General features: G+C 44.2%; 1 protein-coding gene and 1 pseudogene across 2 annotated transcripts in view; one reads left to right on the forward strand and one right to left on the reverse strand.

The window, feature by feature from the left end:
* Positions 1–1,185: 1,185 nt before the first annotated feature.
* LOC118624368 lies at positions 1,186–1,574 on the forward strand (annotated as a pseudogene).
* A 1,877-nt stretch (positions 1,575–3,451) lies between these two features.
* Positions 3,452–23,697, reverse strand: part of HOPX (HOP homeobox) — a 29,979-nt gene continuing 9,733 nt past the window's right edge. For both annotated transcript variants that reach the window (XM_036245728.1, XM_036245719.1), the window contains exons 2-3: positions 10,699–10,854; positions 3,452–4,160 (exon numbers count right to left, since the gene is read on the reverse strand). In XM_036245728.1, coding sequence (XP_036101621.1) covers positions 4,083–4,160; positions 10,699–10,842 — 222 coding nt within the window. In that variant the 5' untranslated portion in view covers positions 10,843–10,854 and the 3' untranslated portion in view covers positions 3,452–4,082. The remainder of the gene's footprint in view (positions 4,161–10,698; positions 10,855–23,697) is intronic.

Below are 23,697 nucleotides of genomic sequence, written 5' to 3' on the forward strand. Positions count from 1 at the left end.
AAATTGAGTTCAATACTGAATGGTCAACGATGTAACCAATCATACCTAAATCATGCCTACATAACGAAGCCTCCATAGACATCCCTACCGTATAGGATTCAGGGGAACTCCGGGTGGGTGAACTCTAGGAGGCGCTGAAGGGTGGGTGCTTAGGGGTGGGAAAGCTCCACCCCCTTCCCTCATATCTTCCAACTGGCTGTTTCTGAGTTATATCCTTTATAATAAGTGAATTGTTTTCCTACGTTCTGTGAATTGTTTTCCTAAGTTAATTTGCTGTTCTAGCAAATTAATCAAATCCAAGGAGGGGGTCATGGGACCCACTGGTTAAAAAATAAATAAAAACCATCCCCTCAGTATACTACTATGATATTAAGGTGAATGTTAAGGTTACTTCTGGCTAATGGGATCATGAGTGATTTTTATGGCTTCTATTGTATGTCTCATTTCTTTGCTTATCTCTAGTTCTACAACTAACATATGATAGGGATTCAAAACAAGAAAGGAGGAGAAGTCAGAGCCTGCTGCCTCTGTACTTTTTACCAAGAGAGGCAAGGCCTTCCCCAGAGCCACCCCACCACAAGTCTTCAACCTACACGTCCTTGGCCAGCTCACGTCACCTGACCTCCTCAGCGTCCACGTGAGGATGGAGGAGGGAATATTCCAGCTTTGCAGCCTCTACAGCCTGCAACAGAGAAAGGTGGTGACAGAGAAAGGGGTTGGAGATAAATATCAGTCTAAGCAACAGTGTCTGCATTGGCAAAACTGGGACAACACAAGACAAAGAGGGAGAGATTGTGCAGAGTGTTTCTCAGTCTGGGGTGGGCATTATCACTTTGGGGTGTGAGCCTGGGTGTCCAGAAAAAGACTCCTGATAACAGAACTAAAAGAGCTCTGAGTTCTCCTTGAGACTTATCTCAGGAGTCAAAGTGAACCTCGCCCTGTCCTTGTCGGGACTTTGTAGCAATAGTAATTATTATTACTCTTTACAAAGTGCCTTTTTAAAAGTAGAGTGCTGCTATCCTTGTACCACAGTTGAAAAAGTAGGTTAGTATTGGTAACAAATTCACATTAAAAGGCACCAACTCTTTCCCTGCTGCTGCCGAGCCACACAGGGGCAGAAGCTCAGGGACATTCAAGGTTCGGCTCCACCTGCCACCCCCCTGCTACCCACCTGTAATCCACCCCATGGTCGTGGCCGAGGAAGGCATTGCAGCTGGAGGGGTAATGGATGTTAATATTGCCTGACAAGAGGTGCTGAAGACCAGCCTCAACCGTGGTGGCCTAATGTGGAACTCGTGGAGCTGCCAAAGCCTTAGACAAAAGCCAAGGCCATTTGAGTGGGCTTGCTTCCATCTGTGATGAACTTGTGTATGTCAAGTTGGTGAGGCCCCAAATCAACCTCAGTAATGTTGATGACAACAAGAAACTAGGGGGATGGCTAGGCCCTCTGAAAAATTGACAGAGAGGGAAAACCCCTTAAAGTGGTTGGCTGCACTTGTGTGGTAGTTAAGGGCTATGGTAAAGATTCTCGGGCCAAAGATGTCATCGAGGAGTACTTCAAATGCAAGAAATGAATGAATAAAAACTTGGCTCTTGCTAACATGAATGAATGAGTGGACACGAACCCTCATTTCCTCCTAGCATGTGCCGTTCGAAGACTCATTGTGATCTTTCTGCCATAAACAGTTCTCAGCACCAACTAAAGGCTCTCTCTCTGCCCAGTTGGCCAACTCTTCTTGACCTGGTGGCTTGTTCTTGAATTACGTCACTGGTATGCTAGAAGGACTTCTGACCTGGGTCTTAGACCTGGTTTAGCGTCTCTCTCATTGCTAGACATGGACAAATCACTGAGCTGTGTGCCCTTTGCCCACAGTCATATTAGCAGCACAGTTCCTCTCCTTGCCTGTTAGCCGGTGTCTAGTATGTGCACATGTTCCTGGCTCATCCTCACCTTCTCCCTGCCTTCTTTCCAGAAAGTGATGTCAGCATCCAGCCCTGGGTGCTGACAGATGCTCAGACCACCACTGATCAGGGTGTAAGTGAGTGTGCCAGTTGAGACTGTTCTGTTCCAATCCTGGTTCACTGTGTATTGTTTACAAACTAAATGTTTTAAGGTAGAGGAAGAGGAAGCTTGTCAAAGATGTTGAAGGGGATCTTATAAATATTTGTATTCTGGATAACTGTTAGTGTTTCTTATTTTGGACTATTTATGGTAAAGAACTGAAAAGACTGTGTAGGTGGGGGTTCAGAAGTACCCACCAGTGTCATTCCAGGCTGGGTTGGCAGACATTTGTGGCTTTTCCAATATCTACCCCCACTTCTTTCTTACCAAAAGAACCCTGATTTTGCTCAAGGCAGCAATATGCCCAATTTAAAATACTCACCTACCACACTCACTTGAGTTAGGAGTGGCCATGTGACCCAATTCTGGCCAATGATATGCAGCTAGAAGTTGCTGGGTGGGGGGCTCCCAGGAAACCTTTTTAAAAGGGGAGAGTCTTGGCTGTCATTTGCCTTTTTCTTTTTCTTTTTTTTATTCTCACCCGAGGACATTTTTCCATTTTTTGTTCAGATAGAGTGGGAGGGAGAGAGAGAGAAATGTTGACATGAAAGGGACACATCGAGTGGCTGCCACCTGCACGACCAACCAGGGCCGGGGACAAACTGCAACCGAGGTACGTGCCCTTAGCGGGAACTGAACCCGGGTCTCTCTGGACCGCAGGCTGACGCTCTAACCACTGAGCCAAACCTGCCAGGGCTCATTTGCCTTTTTCTTTTTCTCTTCCTTTAGTTCCCCCCTTGAAATGCAGAGTCAATGCCCAAGCATCCTCTGTCATCCATGAACACAAGAGCCACATGCTGAAGATAGCAAAGTAGGAAGATAGAAGGACCATTGGTCCTGACAACAAGTAGGGAGCCACTTACCTGCTGGTGTCTTATGTAAAAACAGTAATCATTTAACCAAACAGACAAAAGGCCTATTTGGTTAACCCATTGTAATCAAGTTACTGTTCCATGCAGTCAAACACAACCTTCACTGATAAAGTATTAAGACGGTTAGTTAATGTGCTGTGATAGAAAGTGGGTACAGATGGACTGCAGAGTCCTTTAGGACGGTGCTGCTCAAACTTTCACGTGTGTGTCCACCACGTGGGGACCTTGTGAAAGACGCAGATTCTGATGGGTAGGTCTGGACTGGGGTCTGAGATTCTGCATTTCTCACAAGCTCGCAGCTAATGCCGATGACCAGTCCTGGACCACACTTTGAGCAGCAAGAGTTTGGAAAATGATAGCTCTTTTGTCAGTCTGCTCCTGTGTTATTATTCAGTAAAAAAAAAAAAAAAATTCAGAGAACTCAGTGCATTTTTCAACAAAAACTTTTATTTAGAACATCATTTTAAAGACAAAAAGCAGTTCATTTTGGTTAGCAAAAAAAAAAATTAACAAACATTTAAATAAAGTAAATTAAAGACTTTAGGGATTTTTTTTCTTAGTTACTTGCTCTTCTGTCATATTACTTGTGGAGTTTCTGTCTTTTAATCTAACTGGGTTCTTTCTAAGTTAATGTAGCTTTAATCCAAGGAACTACTTTATGAAATCTGAGTGACTCAAATATTCCTCTGTATTCTCATTCCACCTCAATGTATTAAATGAAACATAAGGAAAACAACTTGGGGAAGTAGATTCAGAAGAAAATGTTTCTCCCTCTTGGTCACATTATCTTTTCAACAGAGGCCTTGCCTGTTCTGAATTGGATGTTGAAAGTAAATTGTTATGATTGGGAGGTGATGATCAGAAGCAAACCTAGATAGTTTTCACACCATCTGTCATCATGACCCCGAGGGAAATGCAAGCCACACCACTTTCCTAGCCAAGCCACTGCTATACACAGAAGCTGCACATAGCTTCTTATTGTTATTTTCTTTTTTAGTTATATACATTAAAAAATACAACATTGTGTTAAATAGCAGGACAGCTAACAGAGGAACATACAACACTACACTGAAAAACCAAAATAGCCTGGTTAAGCTGAGGCGAGAAACCGCAGATGGTCTTCACGGAGGGAAGCTGCCACCATCTCCTTAGTCCGTAACGGATCTGCATTCTGAGGGTAGGCCTTCCGCCTGCCGCCACTGGGCCAGGCGCTGCTTAAACCATTTCTGGAGGAAGGAAATGTGCAAAATTACCTGACACATACTGAAAAAAATGAGACGCCCATTCCTTTCTAAAAGGTAGCCTCTGTGGTCCAAATGGAAAGGAGGAGAGCAAGGAATGTGTCCACTGGGGATGGTTCTTACTGTGACACTTGCCTTTCTTGCCTCAGGACCTTTGCACATGCTGTTTCTTATGTTTAGAATGTTCTATCTTTATCTGATGATCTCCCTCTCATCCTCAGGCATCATCTGTTTAAATAGAAACTTCTCAGTGAAGCCTTCCCTGCCTACTTTATCTAAAGTAGGTTCTCCACCTGTTTTAGAACTTTATCTTCACAGAACTTTTAACGTCTGTAAAATTGTTTATCTGTGTATTCACATTTAATCTACATTTCCTTCTAGAATACAATATTTATGAGCAGAGACTTTATTCATCCATAGCCCCCAGTGCAAGGGCTTACCAATTAGAAAGTAATCAATGTTTACTGAATGCATAAAAGAAACCGACGCATCTCCTCAATGCCCCAAATAGATACCTACAGCTGCTGTATCTCATCAGTGTGCTGATCACACCAAGGGCCTTGCTCATGCATAGTGCTTAGTAAGTATTTGTTGAATAAAAGGAATAGGTAACTGAGCACTGGACAGCCTCAGAGAACTCCTTCCTGGGGATCCATGGGGTGGGCTAGCTCATTCTCTCTTGCTCCAGGGCTGCTGGGCAATGAAAGCAGATGAAGTGGGTCTACCAGTTTACTTAGAATCTTCTAGCTCTTTGTGACCCAAATATTCGCACCTCACAAAAGTGATCTAGGATTTAAGGAAGCCCCCAGATGAGATGCTTCTACACATGGTACCATATGAGGGCTAAACCAGTTTTACATGTTGAAAGGCAGTGGCTGCCTTTATTATGCTGCTGAGGGGAAGGGAAACCAGGCCAAGAGAAGATAAAGAGACCATGCTGGGGAAAAGACTAGGGTATGAACGAGGTTGGCCAGGAGGAAACTGTGATTTAAAAAAACAACAAACCCCGGCTGGGTAGCTCAGGTGGTTGGAGGGTCATCCAGCACACCAAAGGACTGCAAGTTCCGTTACTGGTCAGCGTACATACCTAGGTTGTGGGTTCAATCCCCAGTCAGGGCATGTATGAGAGTCAATTGCCTGATGCTTCTCTCTCACATCTGTTTCTCTTTCTCCCTTCCTCTCTGCATTAAAACATATCCTTGGATAAGGATTAAAAACAAAACAAAACAACAACAACAACCTTGGAAGAAGGACTAGTGAGAAATAGAAGCAGTACGCACTGATCCACCCGGAGGGGATGCGCTAGAGCACTCTCTGGGGAGTCGGGACTTGCAGGCTTTATTCTCCTCTCTACGTCCCCACCTTTCACACATCGTGGTGTACAGGGAGAATGCTGGTATGTTCAGGTCCCACTGGTATAAACAGGCAAGCTGCTTGGGTAGGTGACCACTAGGTGTTCTGGGCCCTGCCAAAGGGAAGTTCTATTGTAACCAACTGGCTGTGAGAACTTGAGGAAGTCTCTAAAAATAAAGCACCAATCAGCTGAACGCTAAATGAAGAGGTAAGCTCAGGTGGTCTCTACTGTCCCTTCTGGGTTTTCTAACATTTACCTATTCTAGGGGTACGCAGATGAGGGGACCGAAGGGAAGCAGAAAGAGCACAGCCATGGGATGTCAGACCTGGGATGTGATGATGGAGAGAGTGTGGTGAGAAACATCTAGTGGGTTCCGACTTAGCAGACAGACACCCGCCCAGCTGCACACTTAACCTCGGAACAAATAGGCTGGGCTCTAGGGCCATGCTGGAGAAGGTGTCATCTCTGCAGACAACTAGGGAGCTGAAAGGCAGTTTGGCATAAGCTCAAGATCAGAAGAAAGAGTGAGAACCACAGGAGACAGGGTTTCTGAACATCAAGGCCTGTGGAGTTAGGAGGGAGTGAGGCCACAGAACACTTTAGGGCTCTGTACCGACGCTAGGCTGGCTGCACAGAAGGGGACCATACCTGCAACTCACCCTAACTGGACAACAGAGTTGACACACTGAAATGCCGCACACAGCTGTTAAGATCGGTTGTCATATACACCTTTGTACTGTGGGGTGGCAACAGAGAAAAGTGCTCTAAAGCCAAAGACCGCATACTACCCACCCTTAGGGAAAGCTTCCCTTTAAGGGTTGCTCTGGTGGGGAGGGCATCTTTTACTCCTGGGGATAACTAACCTTCAAGAGAAGAGAGAACTTGTGTAACTTCAGTGGTTAACCAAAATTCTACTGCCAAAGGTGGGCATCATTTTCTTCTGTGATCCATGGGTGTGTTTAGTTAACTCTGAAATCTGGTGTGAGAATATCAGGGCTCCAGCTTCATTAACGAGGCAGCTCTGTGGGGTGTTTTCAAGGCTACAAGGTCTGATTCAATAGGATTTCCAGTTACCAGGGCTGAATAAAGGGCAAAGCTTTAACGACTGACTAATTAAAACTTGGAGGAGGAAAGTCTCATTTTCTATCAGGATTCATTGAAGGCAACATGATTGAGTTGGCCTCATTCAGAAGAGCCACCCACATCTTTACACTGTTAGTGATGCAGAATGTTAATGTACAGTTACTAAAAATAACTTCGGCAAGGACCCCGTTTGGGAATTGGTGAGTTAGCATCCAGATGCTTAACAAACTGAACCCTAGCATAGAGGAGTGGGAAAAAGTTCAAGAAAAGCTTGACTATTTTCTAAAGATATAGGTGTTAAATCAAGTATGTATATAATGATTTAGCAAACCAGTTATTGTCCAACAAAAACCATTCAACACCTCATTTGCTTTTTTCCCTCTAGAGCTGAATCTTACCACACCTCACTCACATCGGTACTGATTTTCCTCCTAGCTCTCTCTCTCTCTCCTTTGTTCCAGTCACCCCCTGGGAAAGACATTCATCCCTCGCCTGCTTATAAATGGATGCCCTCATTACCCTCACCCATTGATGGAGATTTATTTACTCCAAGTGAACAGATGATAATTAGACGCTGTGATGGGGAGGGGTTGAGGCAAAATGACATTGTTCCTGTCCTTTTCTCTAGTAACTAACATTTCATCCTTTTCAGGGGGAGACCTTTAGAGGTCTTTATTCCACTGATAAAACGTCTAACAACTAAAACCACTGAGTTCTGGGAATAGTCCCAGGACATCAAGAGGAGATAAGAATACTGGAAACTTCTCTAAGAACCAATGCCAGCTCCACTGGGCTTGAGTTAGTGATGACAGAAAACACCAGCTCATCTCAGCCTCCCAAGGGGCTGAGGGAAGAGCTTTCTCAGAGGCGTCTAACACTAACTTCAAAACAATAAAAGATACTGGGGTCGGTACTGTCAGGTTGATCTCATTTAAATGTAGGAGATATCAAATTACTGTCATGAGAAAGACCTATTCTAGGATTCCAGAAAATGCAACTTAAAAAGATATTTCCATTAGCTCACCCTTCACATCACTCTGGGTTCCTCTAGGTGCCCCCCCATCCCAGCGGAGAACATGGTCCTACGGTGGGACAGTTAGAAAGAGGTCACCCAAGCCCCTAGTCAGAGAATGTTTCAACCTCTCAGTCCCTCTTGCCCCTGCCAAAGTATCAGCAATGTGAATCACTCTAGTTTATTATCTCATAGGAGCATCTCATGCTTATTTTTTCTACTATCGCATTACTTGTTCTAGGAAAATGAAGAACAGGATTCCAGTTCTGGAGGTGGGGGTGTTAAGGACGTGGGCATCAGGATATGAAATCAAAATCATTTTGGTGCCCTTTATTAGTGGTGTAAAGGGACAACACTAACAAAGACTAGAAATAGGGGGTGTGCTGACACCAGACACTGCTGATGTGTAGGCCTCCATGAGTTATTTAAAGGGTCACTGCAAAGCCTGCTATAATTTTATTGGTGTCTGAAAGTTCATCATTGGCATAACATCTTTAGAAGACACTTTTTAAAATTTAAATGTTGTTTGGAAGATTAAAGAAGAAACCATTCTCACCTACCAGTGCACACGGGTGGGAGGGGTTGGAAAGGGTTGAAGCAGGCAGGAGGGTGGTGGGTGGAAAGAATGGGAAGTTGGAAGATGAGACCCAGCCTGATAAGGGATGACTGGAGGGTTACCTTGGAAGCTTCTTTCCCTGAACTTGCAAAATGTTGCCTCTCCCTGAGCTCTGGGCTCTCAGATGCTTCCCTGCAGGTCTGTGCAGAAAGGCAGAGGCAAGCCTAGCTGTGGCAGCCTCAGGGAGGAAGGAGGTGTTGGCCCCATGGCAGGAAAAGGAAGCCAGGGGCCCTCCTGTGAGGCTGACTCACCCCTACACCCACTGATTTCAGGGCTGGGTCTACCATGTGTTCATTCGAGGAAGGTAGAAGAGGGGAAATGGGAGAAGGGACAGATGAACCTGCTGTCAGGGTCTGAATGGGCTGACCTCAGTCATGGAAAGAAGCAGGTGCCCTTTCTTTCTTCCTGTCCCTCACTCGATTTCATTTCAGTTCTCTAACATATGATGAATCTTGAGGGATGAATGTAGCCTGGGATGACTGTTATTTAAGGCATGGATATTTTTTCAGGAAGAAATATGAGTTGAATTTTCAGTCTTTTCCTTCCAGGACACTGAGGTGTTTGTATTCCTCCTCTGTGGAGACAACAGAACATCCTGGTTAGGAGTCTGGATTATGCCCAGACTGCCACGGTTCAAGTCCTAGCTCTGCTGCCTCTTAGCTGTGTTCTCGAGCAAGTTATTTCACCGTTCTGTGCCTCAGGTCCCTTACCTATACCACTGGGCTAACAGCGCATACCTCACAGCACTGTTGTGACAAGTAAGTGATATAATACTTGGAGGATGCCTGGAACAATACCTGACAACTATTAGCCATTACAAAGGTCAACACAATTATTTTGCTTTATAGGTAAGGGAGTGATGACAATTTACCATGGGAGAATCAGAGGCTGAGAGAAGCTTAGACCCCTAGTTGGTGCTGTGCCCACAATACATCCACAGCCTTCTAGTTAAAAGATGAGTAATTACTGTCTCTGTGATCACTCTTCTTTTCTAAATATAGCATGGGATTTTAAATGATAAAACTTCAGCCAGGCTGCCTCCTCATGGGTTTCCAGAAACATGAGCTGTAAGACTTGGGTTACAGTAAATCACCTCCTACTGAGTTCTGCTGTTCCCCTGACTTTCTGTTTGACCTAGGAATGAGGATTTTCTAGAGGCAAATTCTACAAAGTGTGTCTGGCTTAATTAGTAAAAATCATTTCGTACTTGGGGTCCAGGGACTTAGTTCTAGGATCGACCAGAGCATCCATTCCAAACTTTTAAGCCTCATCTGAGTATGGTTCATGGTGAGAGGAGGAGCGTCTGATGCTCTGGTCTATGCAATGGGAAGAACAAGAACAGCTCGCCTTGGAGCTGAGACTAGAGGTGTGAAGAGCTTTGGGCTCCCTAGGGAGAGATGCTAGAGCAGTTCCAAGTAGTAGTATGCATAACCAACTGTTTTTTCCAGGACCAAAGGGAAAGTAAAAGAGTTTAGGAGAGGATACTAAATAAATAAATGAATTTAAAAAGTCAGTAGGAGGAGCCAACACTGCCTGGAGGTTAACAATCATGGATAGTATTTCATTCTCTACCCTAAACAATTTTCAGAATAATATAGGAAGTTTTAAAATTAGATAAATAAATCAATGCATTTAAGGGGACATCTGCTTCCATCCCCTTCAGCTCTAAGGTCAGGTGTCTACCTTCTTGGAAAACTCCAGAAAAAAAACTAAACCTTAGAGCCAGTGGATTTTTTAATATCCGAACCAAATTTCCAGGCTATTTGCAATTTTCGCCCCGCTAAGGGGAAGCTGGAGTACGGCGGGGTGGGAAGAGCATGCTTAAGGACCCGGTCCGTCCTGGCAGTTCCCTCCCTCTACCTCAGTTTCCTCGTTTGCCAAACCCGAGGGCTGACTTTGCAGCCGGTCGCCAGGGTTCCCCCAGCTCCGACACTCCGGCGGAGAATAGATCGGGGCGCTGCGTTGGGGCGCGCGGCCCCGCTCAGGACGGTCTCGCTCGCAGCCCGGGGACACACTGAGCCCCGGAAGGCACGCAAGAGCGGGCCGGGAAGGCTGCTCCAGCGCAGAGGGAGAGAGCGTCTATGCCGGGCTGTGGAGGGCAGTGGAAAGCTGGGAGAGGGGAGGATGAGCTGAGGTTTCTAGGCAGCTCCTGGGGAGCCCCGCGGGCGAGCGATGGAAGGCAGACAGGGAGCCCGTGGAGGGGGAGCTGGGGCGCGGCGGTGGGAGGACCTGAGCTGCCGGGATGGGGCTCCCGGGGCGCGGAGAGAAGCGATGAACCGGGGGGTGGGGGAGCAGAGGGAGGCAAGGGCGAGGGGCGCCCTCACATCCGCGAGACGGCCCAGGCGAGGGTGGCGCGGCGGTGCGGGGGAAGGGTCCCCGGGCAGGGTCCCCGGGCGGGGTCCCCGGGCAGGGTCCCCGGGCAGGGGTCGGGAAGCGCGGAGCGCGTGCGGGGCCTCACTTGAGTCTCCTCCTCGGAGAGGCCGGCCTCGGCCGCGACGAGGGACAGCGTGGTGGGGTCCGGGTGCTTGTTGACCTTGTTGAAGTTGTACTCCAGGATCTCCACCTGGTCCTGCGTGGGGCTGCTCGCGGTCTTCGCCGACATGATACCGAGTGGCTGCGGGGGAGGAGAAGCGGCTGCAGTGAGAGGCTGCGGCGGGCGGGACGCACGGAGGGCCGGGCCGGGCGGGGCGGGCGCGGGGCTGTCCCCTCCGCGGTCGCACGGCGGCGCGGGTCGCCGGCTGCCGGCTGCGGCGGGACCTGCCCGGGAATCTCACAGCGACGTTCCCGGCCGGGTCTGGGCGGCTGGGAGGAAGGTGACCCCGCGCGCTCCCTAAGGCTGTCAGGGGGAGTGGAGGGAGCGCGGCGGTGATTTTGAAAAACCGCCTTCAAAGCCTCATCGGGGAGAGGCAGCTGCGGGGGACGCCTTGACTCGGGGCGACTGGGCCCCACCCGAGTTCGCGGCGGGCGGGGCCGCCTCGAAGGGGCCCTCGCCAGGGACGCTGTAAACCCCCACCTCCTCCGGGGAGATGACCCACAGGACAGAAGTGACTTCTCCAAGCTGGGCGGCACTTTTAATCTCTTCCCTCTACAGAGGTGGAGACAGGTCCACAGAGACGGATTTACCCTGGATTCCTAAGGCCTGGGACTGAGCATCAGGACCCATTTCCACCAGAGGGCTGGTCTGAGTCACTGCAGTCTGCACCCTCCTCCTCCATCCCTCCACCCCGAGTTTTAGGCATGAGTCTGAGGCCTCTGGCCAACCTGGCTGCTCATCGCCCCGTGGCCTGCCCATTGCTCCGCCGGGGAGAGAGCCCACTTCACTCTGTGTCCCCTCTCGGTAAGGACTCCAGGATAGAGCCAAAACCCAGTTGAGGAGAATCTACAGCAACTGTCCTTTAAAATCCCACACTTCCCCGGTGATTGTATTAAAATAAACTGTGAAGTCCCGAGAATGGGTCCATTACAAGCTCTCTGGTCTCTTGTATTTCCTTACTTTAGAGCCAAACATTACTCTAGCAGATTTGGGGCAACATGACTTCCCACTGCATCTTCTCCATCCATTCCTGAGTGGCCTCCGGATGGGGGAGGGGTGAGCCAGTTGTGCACACCCCCCCTTCTCCCCAATTTAAAATATATCCAAGTGTTAGTGAGCGTGTTCAAGACCTTGGCTGTGGATTAGGTACGCACAGGTCAGGACTTGGGCCCGACAGGAAAAGAGTGCGAGTGTGGGAATCACGTGGGTTTGTTGTAACGAACGTTGGCAAACTCATCCACCAGGTCCTGAGCATGTTTTGATGTGGTTTGTGCCTGGGAGGAGCCACCCTTCACTGATCTGCCTGCATAATGTGACCCGTACTTTTCCTACCATGCTGGGCCCTACATCCTAGACTCCCTAAATCAAGTTCTTGACTGCTCCTCTAGGTCATTTGAAGAGGCTTTTGGGTAAGAGAGAATCTTGGGCTCAAGCCACTTGTCAGGTCACTGTAAAATCTCCTTGTGTTTTTAGGGAGCCCTGTGCTCCCCCTCCAAAAAATCTGTAGCAGCGATTCCTGTCACAGTTCAAAGTTAGGACAGGGTCCAGCCAGGTCTCAATGCCTCTTCTCCTGGTGGCACCTATCTCCCTGTCTTTGACAAAGAACTTCAGAGCTGGAAAGAACCTTGGAGATGAACTCCAGTTTTCTCCTCTAACAGCCCAGGAGAATGAGGCTCAGGAAGGCTTATTATCCCAGTGTTGCCCAGTTAGTGACCAGCACCCTAGGATGGAAAGCGTTAGCTTTAGTTTCAGTCCCATGCTCTGAGAGCCCCCTTTCAGCAGGCCAACAGTCTACCTGCAGGCAGCGGCTCGTGCCATTCTGAATGGGTGTTGACCGCCCCTTGGAATATTGATTCAAGCCACAGCAGCCCACTGGAACCACCCACCACCGCTCATTTTGTCTAAAAGAACACAGAAGAGAGGAAACTGCTGCCTCTTATTTTAGTTCTTGCCCTAGAAAGGTTCCATCTAATTCCATTGACATAATTATGCTGGCTCTTCTAGGAAATATTTGCTACTTATTTGTGGAGTCCTCAGTCCTTCAAAAATATTAATCAAATGTACAGATTTCTAAACTGGACTCAGATTCAAGGGCTGGTTTGCATGTACTTTGCCTCTTTTTTAAAAAAAATAATAATAATTGCTATTATATAATTCAAGGGTGGGCTAATGTTTCTCTGCTTAATCAGGTGCATTTTCTCTTATGGTATTTTCGTGGCTTCTTGGTACAGAACTTTGAATGAGGTGTCACGGGTAGGCGCCGGCTGACTCAAGTATTCCCTGGGTTAGTGGGCTGAGCACCATTGGACTTGGCTGGCTGCGAAGGAGATTTGTGGGAGGACCCCTTGAAAGCACCTACTTCTCCAAGGTACACCAAACAAATTTGACTGTAGAAGCGAAGATGAAAGGTCTAACCTCTGCATTTGGATCTGCTTTACTTCTCCACAGAACTGTCATCTCAGCCCTCTTTGGTTGACTAGTGCTTATTGCTGCTGCTTTGTTTCTTCTCTCCTTCTCTCTCCTTGTAAAGGAAACTTCTAAATCAAATCATTCTAGTGACCTTGGCCTTATAAAACTTCTCAACTCTGTCCAGTAAGGAAACTGTTGAGAAGTCTCTCTGAAGGTAGTCTAAACAATTTCAGATGAAAAGAACTAAAAATATTTTAAAGCTTCTTAAACTTTAATTTTAGCACAAGTTCGATTGTAGCTGTGGTTATTAATAGCCTTTGAAGTTTTCAAAGAGTAATTTGTCTTGTGGCTGTGTTTTCTTTTGTGGATGGGGAAGATAATGCAGAAACACTTCCAAAGTGGTTAAATGAAAATTCCTGGCTTTTTCTTTTTTTTTATTCTCACTGGAGAACATTTTTTGATATTTTGTTCAGATAGAGTGGGAGGGAGAGAGAGAGAGAGAGAAACATTGACGTGAAAGGGACACATCGAGTGGTTGCCACGCACATGACCCAACCAGGGCCGGGGACAAACTGCAACCAAGGTACATGCCCTTAGCAGGAACCGAACCTGGGTCTCTCCAGACCGCAGGCCAACGCTCTAACCGCTGAGCAAAACCGGCCAGGGCCCTGGCTTTTTCTTAAGTTAATTCTAACGCCTAGGTAGACAGCTTTACTTTTGTCTCCTACCTATAGTAATTTATTTTAAAGATATTTACCTACATGAACTAGCTCATAGGAAGGGCTACCTGGTAACCTGTAGAGCAGCAGTTCTCAACTTGTGGGTCGTGACCCCTTTGGGGGGTCGAATGACCCTTTCACAGGGGTTGCCTAAGACCATTGGAAAACACATATTTCCGATGGTCTTAGGAACCGAGACATCGCTCTTCTATTTGTCTCCAGGCGGGTCCGCCCACATGCAGATACGCCCACATACAACACGAGGAACTGTTGTGTTAAAGGGTCCCCGCATTAGGAAGGTTGAGAACCAGCTGTAGACATTGCTGTGGATTCACACTTATCATCTCCTCCTCCTTCTCCCAGCCATTCGACCTCTTTGTAAAGCCACTAATATCAAATCAAGAGAAAAAGATTATTAGTGGCAGATACTACTCATAAACAGAGTCCCACAGTGAGTTGGCCCAAAGCAAAAAAAGCAGATGAGTCATTCTTTAGAGCCATCTCTCAATTTTCTTTAGCTTGAATTTCCTTTATGGTTACTATGATCTTTCTGTAAGCAATGGGCTCTTGAAACATTTTGTATTTTCTTAAGTGAAAAAAAAAAAGAAAAAAAGATGTGCTGTCATTTCCCCAAGAAAAGTGGTTGGTTTTTGGAAGAGGGTAGACTTTCCCACTCATCACTTACTAAAGGATTCTGGACTGGGTGGGAGAGGAATCACCCAAGTTGTGTCGTGTCTCTCACAAATTGACAAATAGGAGTGGAATACTGACCTGCCTCCCCACGCTAACCCAGGTCTGTTAAAGAAGAGAGAGTTTTGGTTTGTTTTCTGGTTGGTTACTATCCTTAAGCTTAGAGCAATAGTTCTCATGCCTGGCTGGGCCTCAGAATCACTTGTAGAAATGTCCAGGCCCACCCCAGATCTTCTGAATCAGAACTATGTTTTAGAAAACAGTGTGGGAGAGACATAAAACGTTTTCCAGTCCTTATAAGATTTTGCAGTTAAAATCAACTATAAATATTTAGAACTTCTTATACCTTATACCTATAAATATGCATTAAAATATCTTATAACTCTAGCACTATGTCATCTCAACAGTCTATTAGAAAGTAGGTTGAGGTCGTTTTAAAAGAATAAGCTTTTAAAAATACACACTGGGGCCCTTGATTGTATGGTTCAGTGGTTAAAGCATTAGCCTGTGCACCAGTGTCTGGGGTTTGATTCCCAGTCAAGACCACGTACCTGGGTTGCAGGTTTGATCCTCAGCCCTGGTCTGGGCACGTACAGGAGGCAACCAATAGATGTGTCTCTCTCATTTCAGTGTTTCTCTCTCTCTCTGCCTTTTGCCCTCCCTCCCTCTCTTCCACTCTCTCTAAAAAAATCAATGGAAAAAATATCCTCAAATGAGGATTAACAAAAACAAAATATACATTGGGGAAAAAATCTATACAGCATGCTATTAATCTTTTGTATATATGGTCAGAAATAGGAAAATTGCCTTAAAAACTATGAATTATCAAAAGCCAATTTTCCATGGTTTCAAAATGAGAAATAACGTAAAACCCTTTTTAAAAGTCTTTCAGAAAAATGTATTCTTGTGTTGAGATCAGAGTTTAAGAAAGCAGGCCATCAAAAGAAAAATTCTTCCACCTCATCATATAAATTTCCATAACTGATTTAGAAGCTAAAAATTGCAGTGAAAACGATTTGGCAACCTTGAGTTTGATTGTCCTTCTCTACTTCCTTAAATTTTCCAGGAAGGGGAATGCTTAGAGTTAATTTGTCATTTATATACACAACTTATGTAATAGAGCTTGAAACTGAGCATTAGACTATGAATATACCATGTATGCATAGCATCATTGCTGTCTCCAGGGAAACAAGATTCCAACTCTTTATGGAAAAATACATTTTTAAATACTATATTGATTCCAATGTTACATAGTTAAGAAACAACAAACAAACAAACCTGGAGGAAAATATAGCAAAATCTTAACGGTGATTATATCTAGATTGAGGGACTTCAGGTGACCTAAAAGTTTTTCTTCTTTATATTTTTCTGGTTTTTCACATTTATTACTTTGAAATTTAAAAATTTATTTTTTCTTAGAAAAAGGCATCCTTGATCAGACCAATGGTCTGTCTTTTGTTTCATCTGATTATTAGTACCAAATTATATTTTCAGAATAAGTATGGGAGTTGTTTTCCATCAAGTCTACCTAGATGATTAGGGAAGTAAATATTTTCATTTCCCAGATTATTAGGTAACTAAGGATATAGGTAATGTACATGTACGTTATGAAGCATAAATTAAATGAACACTAGTGAACCCCACCCAATATAAAAAGTAGATTGTTACCAGGCCTATGGAGCTACTGTATTTCCTTCCCAATCCCACTCTCTGGCTTATCTGCCCCCAGAGGAAACCAAGGTTCTGATTTTTGTACTAATCATTCCCTTGCTTTTAAAATTAGTTCTATCATTTATTTATGATTCCCCAAAATAACACCTTTGTTTAGTTTTGTAGATTTTTGAGATGTATAAAAATGGTATCACTATATATAAGTCTTCTTTAAATTGCTTTTTTCACCAACGTGCTTCCAAGATTCATCCATATTTCTGCATTTAGAGAAGTTTATTCATTTTCAGTGCTGTTTTCACTCTGTGAATAGTTGGGTTTTTCCAGTTGTTTTTGTGTGTGTTGTTTTTTGCTCTGATGAACACTGCCTTTGTGAACATTTTCATATATGCTGTCGGAAGCACCTCTAGGAGGTTTCTCTAGGATACGTACAGGGAGTGGAACTGGTCATAAGGGATGTGGCTATAAATCTATGCAACGTAATATTAACTCATTTTCCAAAGTTGTTGAACAAAACTATGTATAGTATTTCCTTTGCTTACATCCTCACCAACACTTGTATTAATTTTTCCTATTTTTTTGTATTCTTTTTATCCATGAATAATATCTAAACCTTCTTGAAGCTATTTCTATTTTCAGCCTGCTTAACTTCTTGGGGCTAAAAGGTTCCAAATGTTTACTATTTACTTGTAAGAGTATTTCCTGTTCCAGCCCAGAAGGAGATTTGAGGTATTTTTTGAGAATTCAGACTGTGTCTCCAGGCTAGCTCATTATTTCCATTGATGACCAAGAACAGTACAAAAGATGTATGGAAAACTAATTACAGAAGACCTTGTCTGTGTTACGTTAAAAATGTTACTATTTCCCCTTCTACAGAGCTCCTGGGAGTCAGAACTTGATTCTGCACTTTAAAATTGTGTTAACCAGCCCAGCTGGTGTGACTCAGTGGATCAAGCATTGTCCCATGGGTGGAGAGGGCCTGGTTCGATTTCTGGTCAGGGCACACGCCCAGGTTGTGGGCTCGATCCCCAGTAGAGGGGTGCACAAGGCAGCTGGTCGATGTTTCTCTCTCACATCAATGTTTCCACCTCTCTCTCCCTTCCTCTCTTTCTAAAAAAATCAATAAGAACATATTAAAAAATAATAATAAATAAAATTGTGTTAACCATATCAATTATTGCCCTCTCCAAATAAGGGAATATCAAAGTCCCCAAATAAAAACCACAGAGATGAATTTTAAATGATTGAATAAAGGAGAAAGGATATAGGGATAAACAGGAAGTATACCAGAGAGAGACTATTAGGCTGTGAATTTAAAATAGGATATAAACATGTAAAATTGAGCAATGCACTCAAGTGTCGGAACTGCAATACCATGATCATGGGGTGCTGAGCTACAGTTCAAAACCAGGTAGGTATTAGTTCTTTCAGTTTCTCTCACAATTCTTTCTTTGGAATTAGTCCTGTTTTGCGATCAGGAAAGGTTAGCTAACTGTCCACAGAGTCAGAGGAAGGCTCAGAATTCTGCCTTTTCTTCTGGCTACAGCAGTAAAGGCGGTTTGTGATGTCATTAGCATCGAGATTGATTTAGACCTATAAAATACTGCACATTCTCCTCATGCTCCATTGATGTCAGAAATTCGAAGATATCTCTGAATTGCCTATTTGGAAGACTGAGCTCTAATTTAAGTCATTGTCTGTCACTTTTTGTGAAGGTCTGAGGCTGGGTGGGGGCGGCCTTTCTTGTGTGGGTCAGTCCATTGCTGACCTACTGTGGCCTCTCCAGCCTCATTCCCTTAGCTGTGGCTGCAGCCTTGCAGACGTGCACATAACCCTGGGAAGCCTTAGTGTCTACTTGACGTTCGGGCAATAGAGAGGATAGGATCACCCCTTCCAAGTTTTGTTCTGACTCCATTTTTTGAGGTACAGACAAATTGGGGAGATTTGTTCAAGTCTGTGCGGTAAGACATGAGCTCTTAACTTCTGACCCAGTGTAACAGCTGCAGGAGCGTGGAGAACCACCGCCAGCTCCCTGGCAGCACAGTTCTCCAGAACGTGCTGCACTGGATTCAGTGAGGCAGGAAGCCCGAGATGCCAGCCTGTACTTGAATCCACGCCATTCCAACTGGTCACCAGGGACCATCTCACCCCGAGGACCTCTTATTCCCCCAAGTTTTGTCAGGCAAAGATGTCGCCAGGTTTGGATTTCGATATCTCAGCCTTGCTCTGGGATTACTGCTCAGTAGTTAATCCAACGCTTAAAAATAGGAAGCGCTGCTTTCTTTTAGGTTCTGCATGTCTGATGTGCACGTCGATATGTGCTCAGCTCACTGCTTTCCAGGTCTCCTCTTTAGATTTGCTTTCCTCTTACCTAGAAGTCCCCCTGTTTCAGGAAACCCAGCAGCATTAAGGGCAAAATAAAATTTAACTTAATGGAGTCGAAGGATCAAGTAATTAGAGTACTAATCATCCAGTACGTGATTGCTAAACTCCCATTTCTCTCACGTGAAAAAGGAATATTATAAGGTGCACCGCTGCCGAGCTCGCGGTTCTGTTGTGAAGTTCGTATGTTACTGTAGGGACAGTGTTTCTAAACGGTGAAGTGCCTGCTTACAGACACATTGTTCTTTGAATGAGTGTGAGCTAGGCAATCAGTGGAGTGTCTCCTGGGTGGCAAACTGGTCAGAACAGCTTATAAGTTTTACTCTTTCTGGGTTACCAGTCCCTTTGTTCAAGCTTTCTGGACTGGTAAGCACAATGGTTGAAATAAGAACCTTTTTAAAAATAAAAGTCAAATGCTGTATATATTGCTTCATCAGAAGATATATCCATGGGTAGAACTTCTCAAGACTAACAAGGTCAGGGGTGGGGTGGGGTCATATGTTAAGCAGGTTTTCTCATTAGTATTTCTACAGTGTGCATTGATTTCAACTGAATTGATTGTATTTTTCACTAAAATATGGGTTCTTTGTTTATTCCTCCAAGCCACTCCCTAATTTACCCTTTCACCTATTAATGAGGCAACATGAATAGGAAAGAAGATGAGTAGTGAGAAAGTTAAAAGTAAGCAGGAACAAATATTCTATGAATTGATGAATAGATTTTTCTAGGCTGTCTTGGCCTATGAGAATAATGACCAAATTGAAATTGTTTTGAAATAATTTGTTCATGGGCCTGCATTCCCCACTAAATTATATGTTCTTTTATGGGGGATATGGCATCTCTCACACATTTACATCTCTCCAGCATTCATTAGAAGTATCTGGCATGTAATAGGTACTCATTAAATGTCTGTTAAACTGAACCTAACTGATGCCATCTGGATGACTTGATTTAAGACATAAGTTAGGAACACACTGTTCCGTGTGTTCAATAACCAGGACTGGCCATGTTCAAAACCAAAACATAACAATGGAAACAATAACTTCCCAGCCTTCTAATATCTTTTGCTCCTCATGGCCCTCAAACAACACAGAGTTGATTCATATTTTTGAGTTGCATACAGAAACCTCACCCCTGTTATAACGATAACAACAAAATATTTATTGAGTAATTACTAGGCAACAGGCACAGTCCTAAATGTCTTAAATGCATTAACTCATTTAATCATCATTTTACACATATGGAAACTGATATAGATGAAAACTTTGTATATAACTTTCCCCAAATGCAAATTTAGTGAGTAGCAGAGCAGGGTTTCAAACCCAGCAAGTCTAGCTCCTGCATCCATGTTATTAACCACCACAGGATGTTTCCTCCTTGTGTTGGGTGGCTGTGCAGACAGAAGACCCTTGGTGGGTGGTATGGAAGGAAGGGCAGTAGAGCAATGTGGTGCCACCTGAACAGGAGTAATGTGGTGTCCTGCGTCTGCTCTGGCTCCCCTGTGGGGCGGGGAGAGTCTGGGAGCAGCAGCTCCTTCCCTGTGGCATGTTTCTCATGGTTGGTGACCAGACACAGCCCTGACCCAGCTAAATGGATAAGCCAGTGAATTCCGTTAGTATTACCAGCACCACTAGCCTGACTGGCTTTCTTTCTCCACATGCTCTTCTTTACTTGGTACAGACATAATTGAAAGATGACATTCTGTTCATAATATAGTATACAAATGAGAAAAAGTTACAGATCTGACAGAATGGATAAGGAAGGTGGGCTTCAACCAGACCAGGTGGATCTCAGTGACTGTCTCTGCTACTTAATCCCTCGATGTACAGTTTGCTTGAGTTGATTAAGGAACTTCTTAAAACTGTAGTTAGAACAAGTCTCTCAGTGGTCCAGACTTTCTGTGGCCACCTACAGAAAATAGCAAGATGTTATAGAATCTATTAGAGGGAGAGTGTCTGTGAATGACCTCCAGCAGTGAATTAATCCCAGACATACAAGTCTTTGTATACACACTGAGATTTTTGTTGTTGTTTTTTATTAATCTTCACAGGAAGATATTATTTCCCCATTGATTTTTAGAAAAAGTGGAAAGGAGGGAGTGGGAGAGAGAGAGAGAGAGAGAGAGAGAGAGAGAGAAACATTATTGTGAGATAGACACATCGATTGCTTGCCTCCCACACATACCCGACAGGTGCCAGGGATCAAACCTGCAACCCAGGTACGCACCCTTGACCTGTGACCCTTTGGTGCATAGGCCGGTGCTCCAACCACTGAGCCACACCTGCCAGGGTCTGAGTTCTTTCATTGATAGCACAACTCATGTTCTAATCTGAAGTTTTGCATATGGAAACAAAAAGAAATGGTGAAAGGGGATAATAAAACCTTAGGCTTCTTTGGAGTGTGCTGTGAAATCAATGGAGCATTTAGTCTGCCTTAGACTAAATAAATGGGCAAATGAAAGAGGGCACTCTCGTTTCCATAATCTCCTTATAAGAGGTCTCCACATTTTAAACAGGTTGCTTTTCCAAAGGCCTATCTCTACGATGATGGCTTGGGATTCAGAAAAAGTTTTCTCTGGAAAGAACATTATAAATTATAGGTAGAATCCCAGGCTAACCTACAAAAGGGAGTGTAACTAAAATGCTACGTATTTGTTACGGGGGGGAAAAAAAGTAGAAAATAATCCTGTTCAAATGTCCTAGTGAAATTTAATAAGAAATCATTTCATTTTGAAAGCTAATGCTGAATAAAAAGCAGTTTTAATTAAAATTTGGCTTAGAGAAATGAGATTTTGGTGCAGATGTTGGAGAGGTTTTCAGGGAACTTTTGATGATCTTAGAGGTTTATAGCACAACTCAGATGTATTCCAAGTATCCAGAATAGTCTCTGACACACTGCTGGCTGTGCAGTGCATACTTATTGAATATAAGTAGATTAAACTTTATTTTCCCTGCAAAATGTTTGACTTTATCTTACAAAGGTATAATAATTAGAGCTGCATAGATGAAATAAAGAGGGGGAAAGAGGAAGAAAGGGAATATTGAAAAGTACTGATGTGAGAAGTAGGTTGTTAGAGGCATAATTAATGAAAAATAAAGAGAAAGCCAGAGATTATGCTCCACGGTCCTTCCTGTCCTCCTCTTCCTTCCACCCTAGGGACAAGGAAGGAGAAAGACTCTATGCCTCGCATTTCCTGAGCCAGCCACCGAGCAGCGCTGCCAGACAAGGACAGTTAGTGTGGTTGCTGGCCAGCTCCCTTCGTGGGTGCAAAGAGAGAGAGAGAGAGGCAGAAATCGTTTTTTTTTAAATATACAGTGTTGTAACAGAGGGAATGTTTGTATATCTTTAATGGATACATTGTAATGCTGGGGATACATTTTAAATCCCTATTATTAAATGAAAATACTGACCTGGTCTGGAGTGATAGAGCACTAGGCAAGGAGTCAGACCCGGATTTCAGTTTTAATTCCCTTACTTAATAGTCACATGGCTATGGCTGAGGTTTTTAAGTGTATCTGAAATGTAGCTCAGTTCTCTGTAAACTGTGGCCCAGAACTTCCTTCCTCGCCTACTTACTACAGTTGTGGTCCAGTGAGATCAAGCTCATGAAACAATTTAGAAAACTAAACTGATATACACATTTCCAGAAGTGTTATGTTACTTCTTCATCCAGAAATGTGAAGAAGTTGGGCCAGATGACCTCTGAGATCATTTCTCCTCCAAAATTCTGATGATCAGAATGGTCAGGGTTTTGATATATGGTGTTATTCCTCATCAACAGTTTACTGATGTCATTCAACTGAGAAAGGGGAGTATGGTGGCCCATTCTAGGCCATGCCCCTGATTTGCCAAACAATGTGACTAGTTTCTACTTCAAATGACAACCAAGGAGCCCATGAAACGTTTTGAACCGAAGTGCTTTTTAATATTCAGCCTATGTGTTAAATTAACATGAACATACCTCCATGAACAATTCGTCATCCAACCTGGAACACTCAAGTGTAAAGAGGGTGCTATGAATAGTTACTCTGAGATACCAGACATACATCACAAGTGTCCCAGGCAAACCTGGACATCTGGTCCCCTTATTATATGTAAAATGTCAAATTTCTCACTTAGGTGTAGAATGGTGAAAATGTTTCTGGTGAATTTAGGCATCTGTGATACTGTTACAGATGAGCAAGATGCAGGTCTGTTAGGATCTAAGAGGACAGAACCAAAGTAACAGACAGGAAGTTGTTTTTTACTCTTAAGAAAGCATTTTGCTGCAACTCTGTGTGGTTAAAGGTAAGGAGGATACAGGACGGCTTCAAATTTCCCGACCTTTCATTTTCACTGCAGTTTGAATACGGAGGCGAGAAATTTGTCTGGTAGGATGAATAATGCTTGGACCTCTGCCTGCTCTGGGTATTGTTTGTATGGCTGTGCTAATGCTTAGTAAGTGCGAATATCCATTACATCTCAAACCGAGTTCAGCCCTGTGATCAAATATAAACAAAGGAACAAAAAACAGCTTGTACTAGAGATTTCCATGGGGCATGGCCATGTGCTCAGGGCTTTTCAAACCAGATAACACAGGAGAGGTGAGACTTGGGAAGTGAATTGAATGATCTGATCTCCTCTTTGAAAATGTCTGATGCCCTAATACACCAACACATTTGACAAATAGATTTCTGCTGTGGAGGGGGCAGAGATCTCAGTATTTTCTAAAGAAAAGCACTAAACAGAAAGAGAAATTTGCACTACTAAGCTTAGAAGTAAATAACAAAAAGATCAACCTTCTAAACGTTTGTGGAGAGAAAAATGGCACAAATAAGTCAAAATGACAAGTAATAAATATTCTTTTTATGTTTTAGAGCATGTTATTCATTTTTGGTCACCCCTATATTTATTTTTTTTCTTTATTGGTTTTAGAGAGAGAGGAAGGGAGAGGGAGAGAAAGAGAGAAACATCAATGAGAGAGAACATGGATTGGCCGCCTCCTGCATGCCCCCCAGTGGTGATTTGGCCCACGACCTGGGCATATGCCCTGATGGGGAATCAAACCAACGACCTC

This window comes from Molossus molossus, unplaced genomic scaffold (genome assembly GCF_014108415.1).
Source record: "Molossus molossus isolate mMolMol1 unplaced genomic scaffold, mMolMol1.p scaffold_m16_p_1, whole genome shotgun sequence".
Taxonomy (NCBI): Eukaryota; Metazoa; Chordata; class Mammalia; order Chiroptera; family Molossidae; genus Molossus; species Molossus molossus.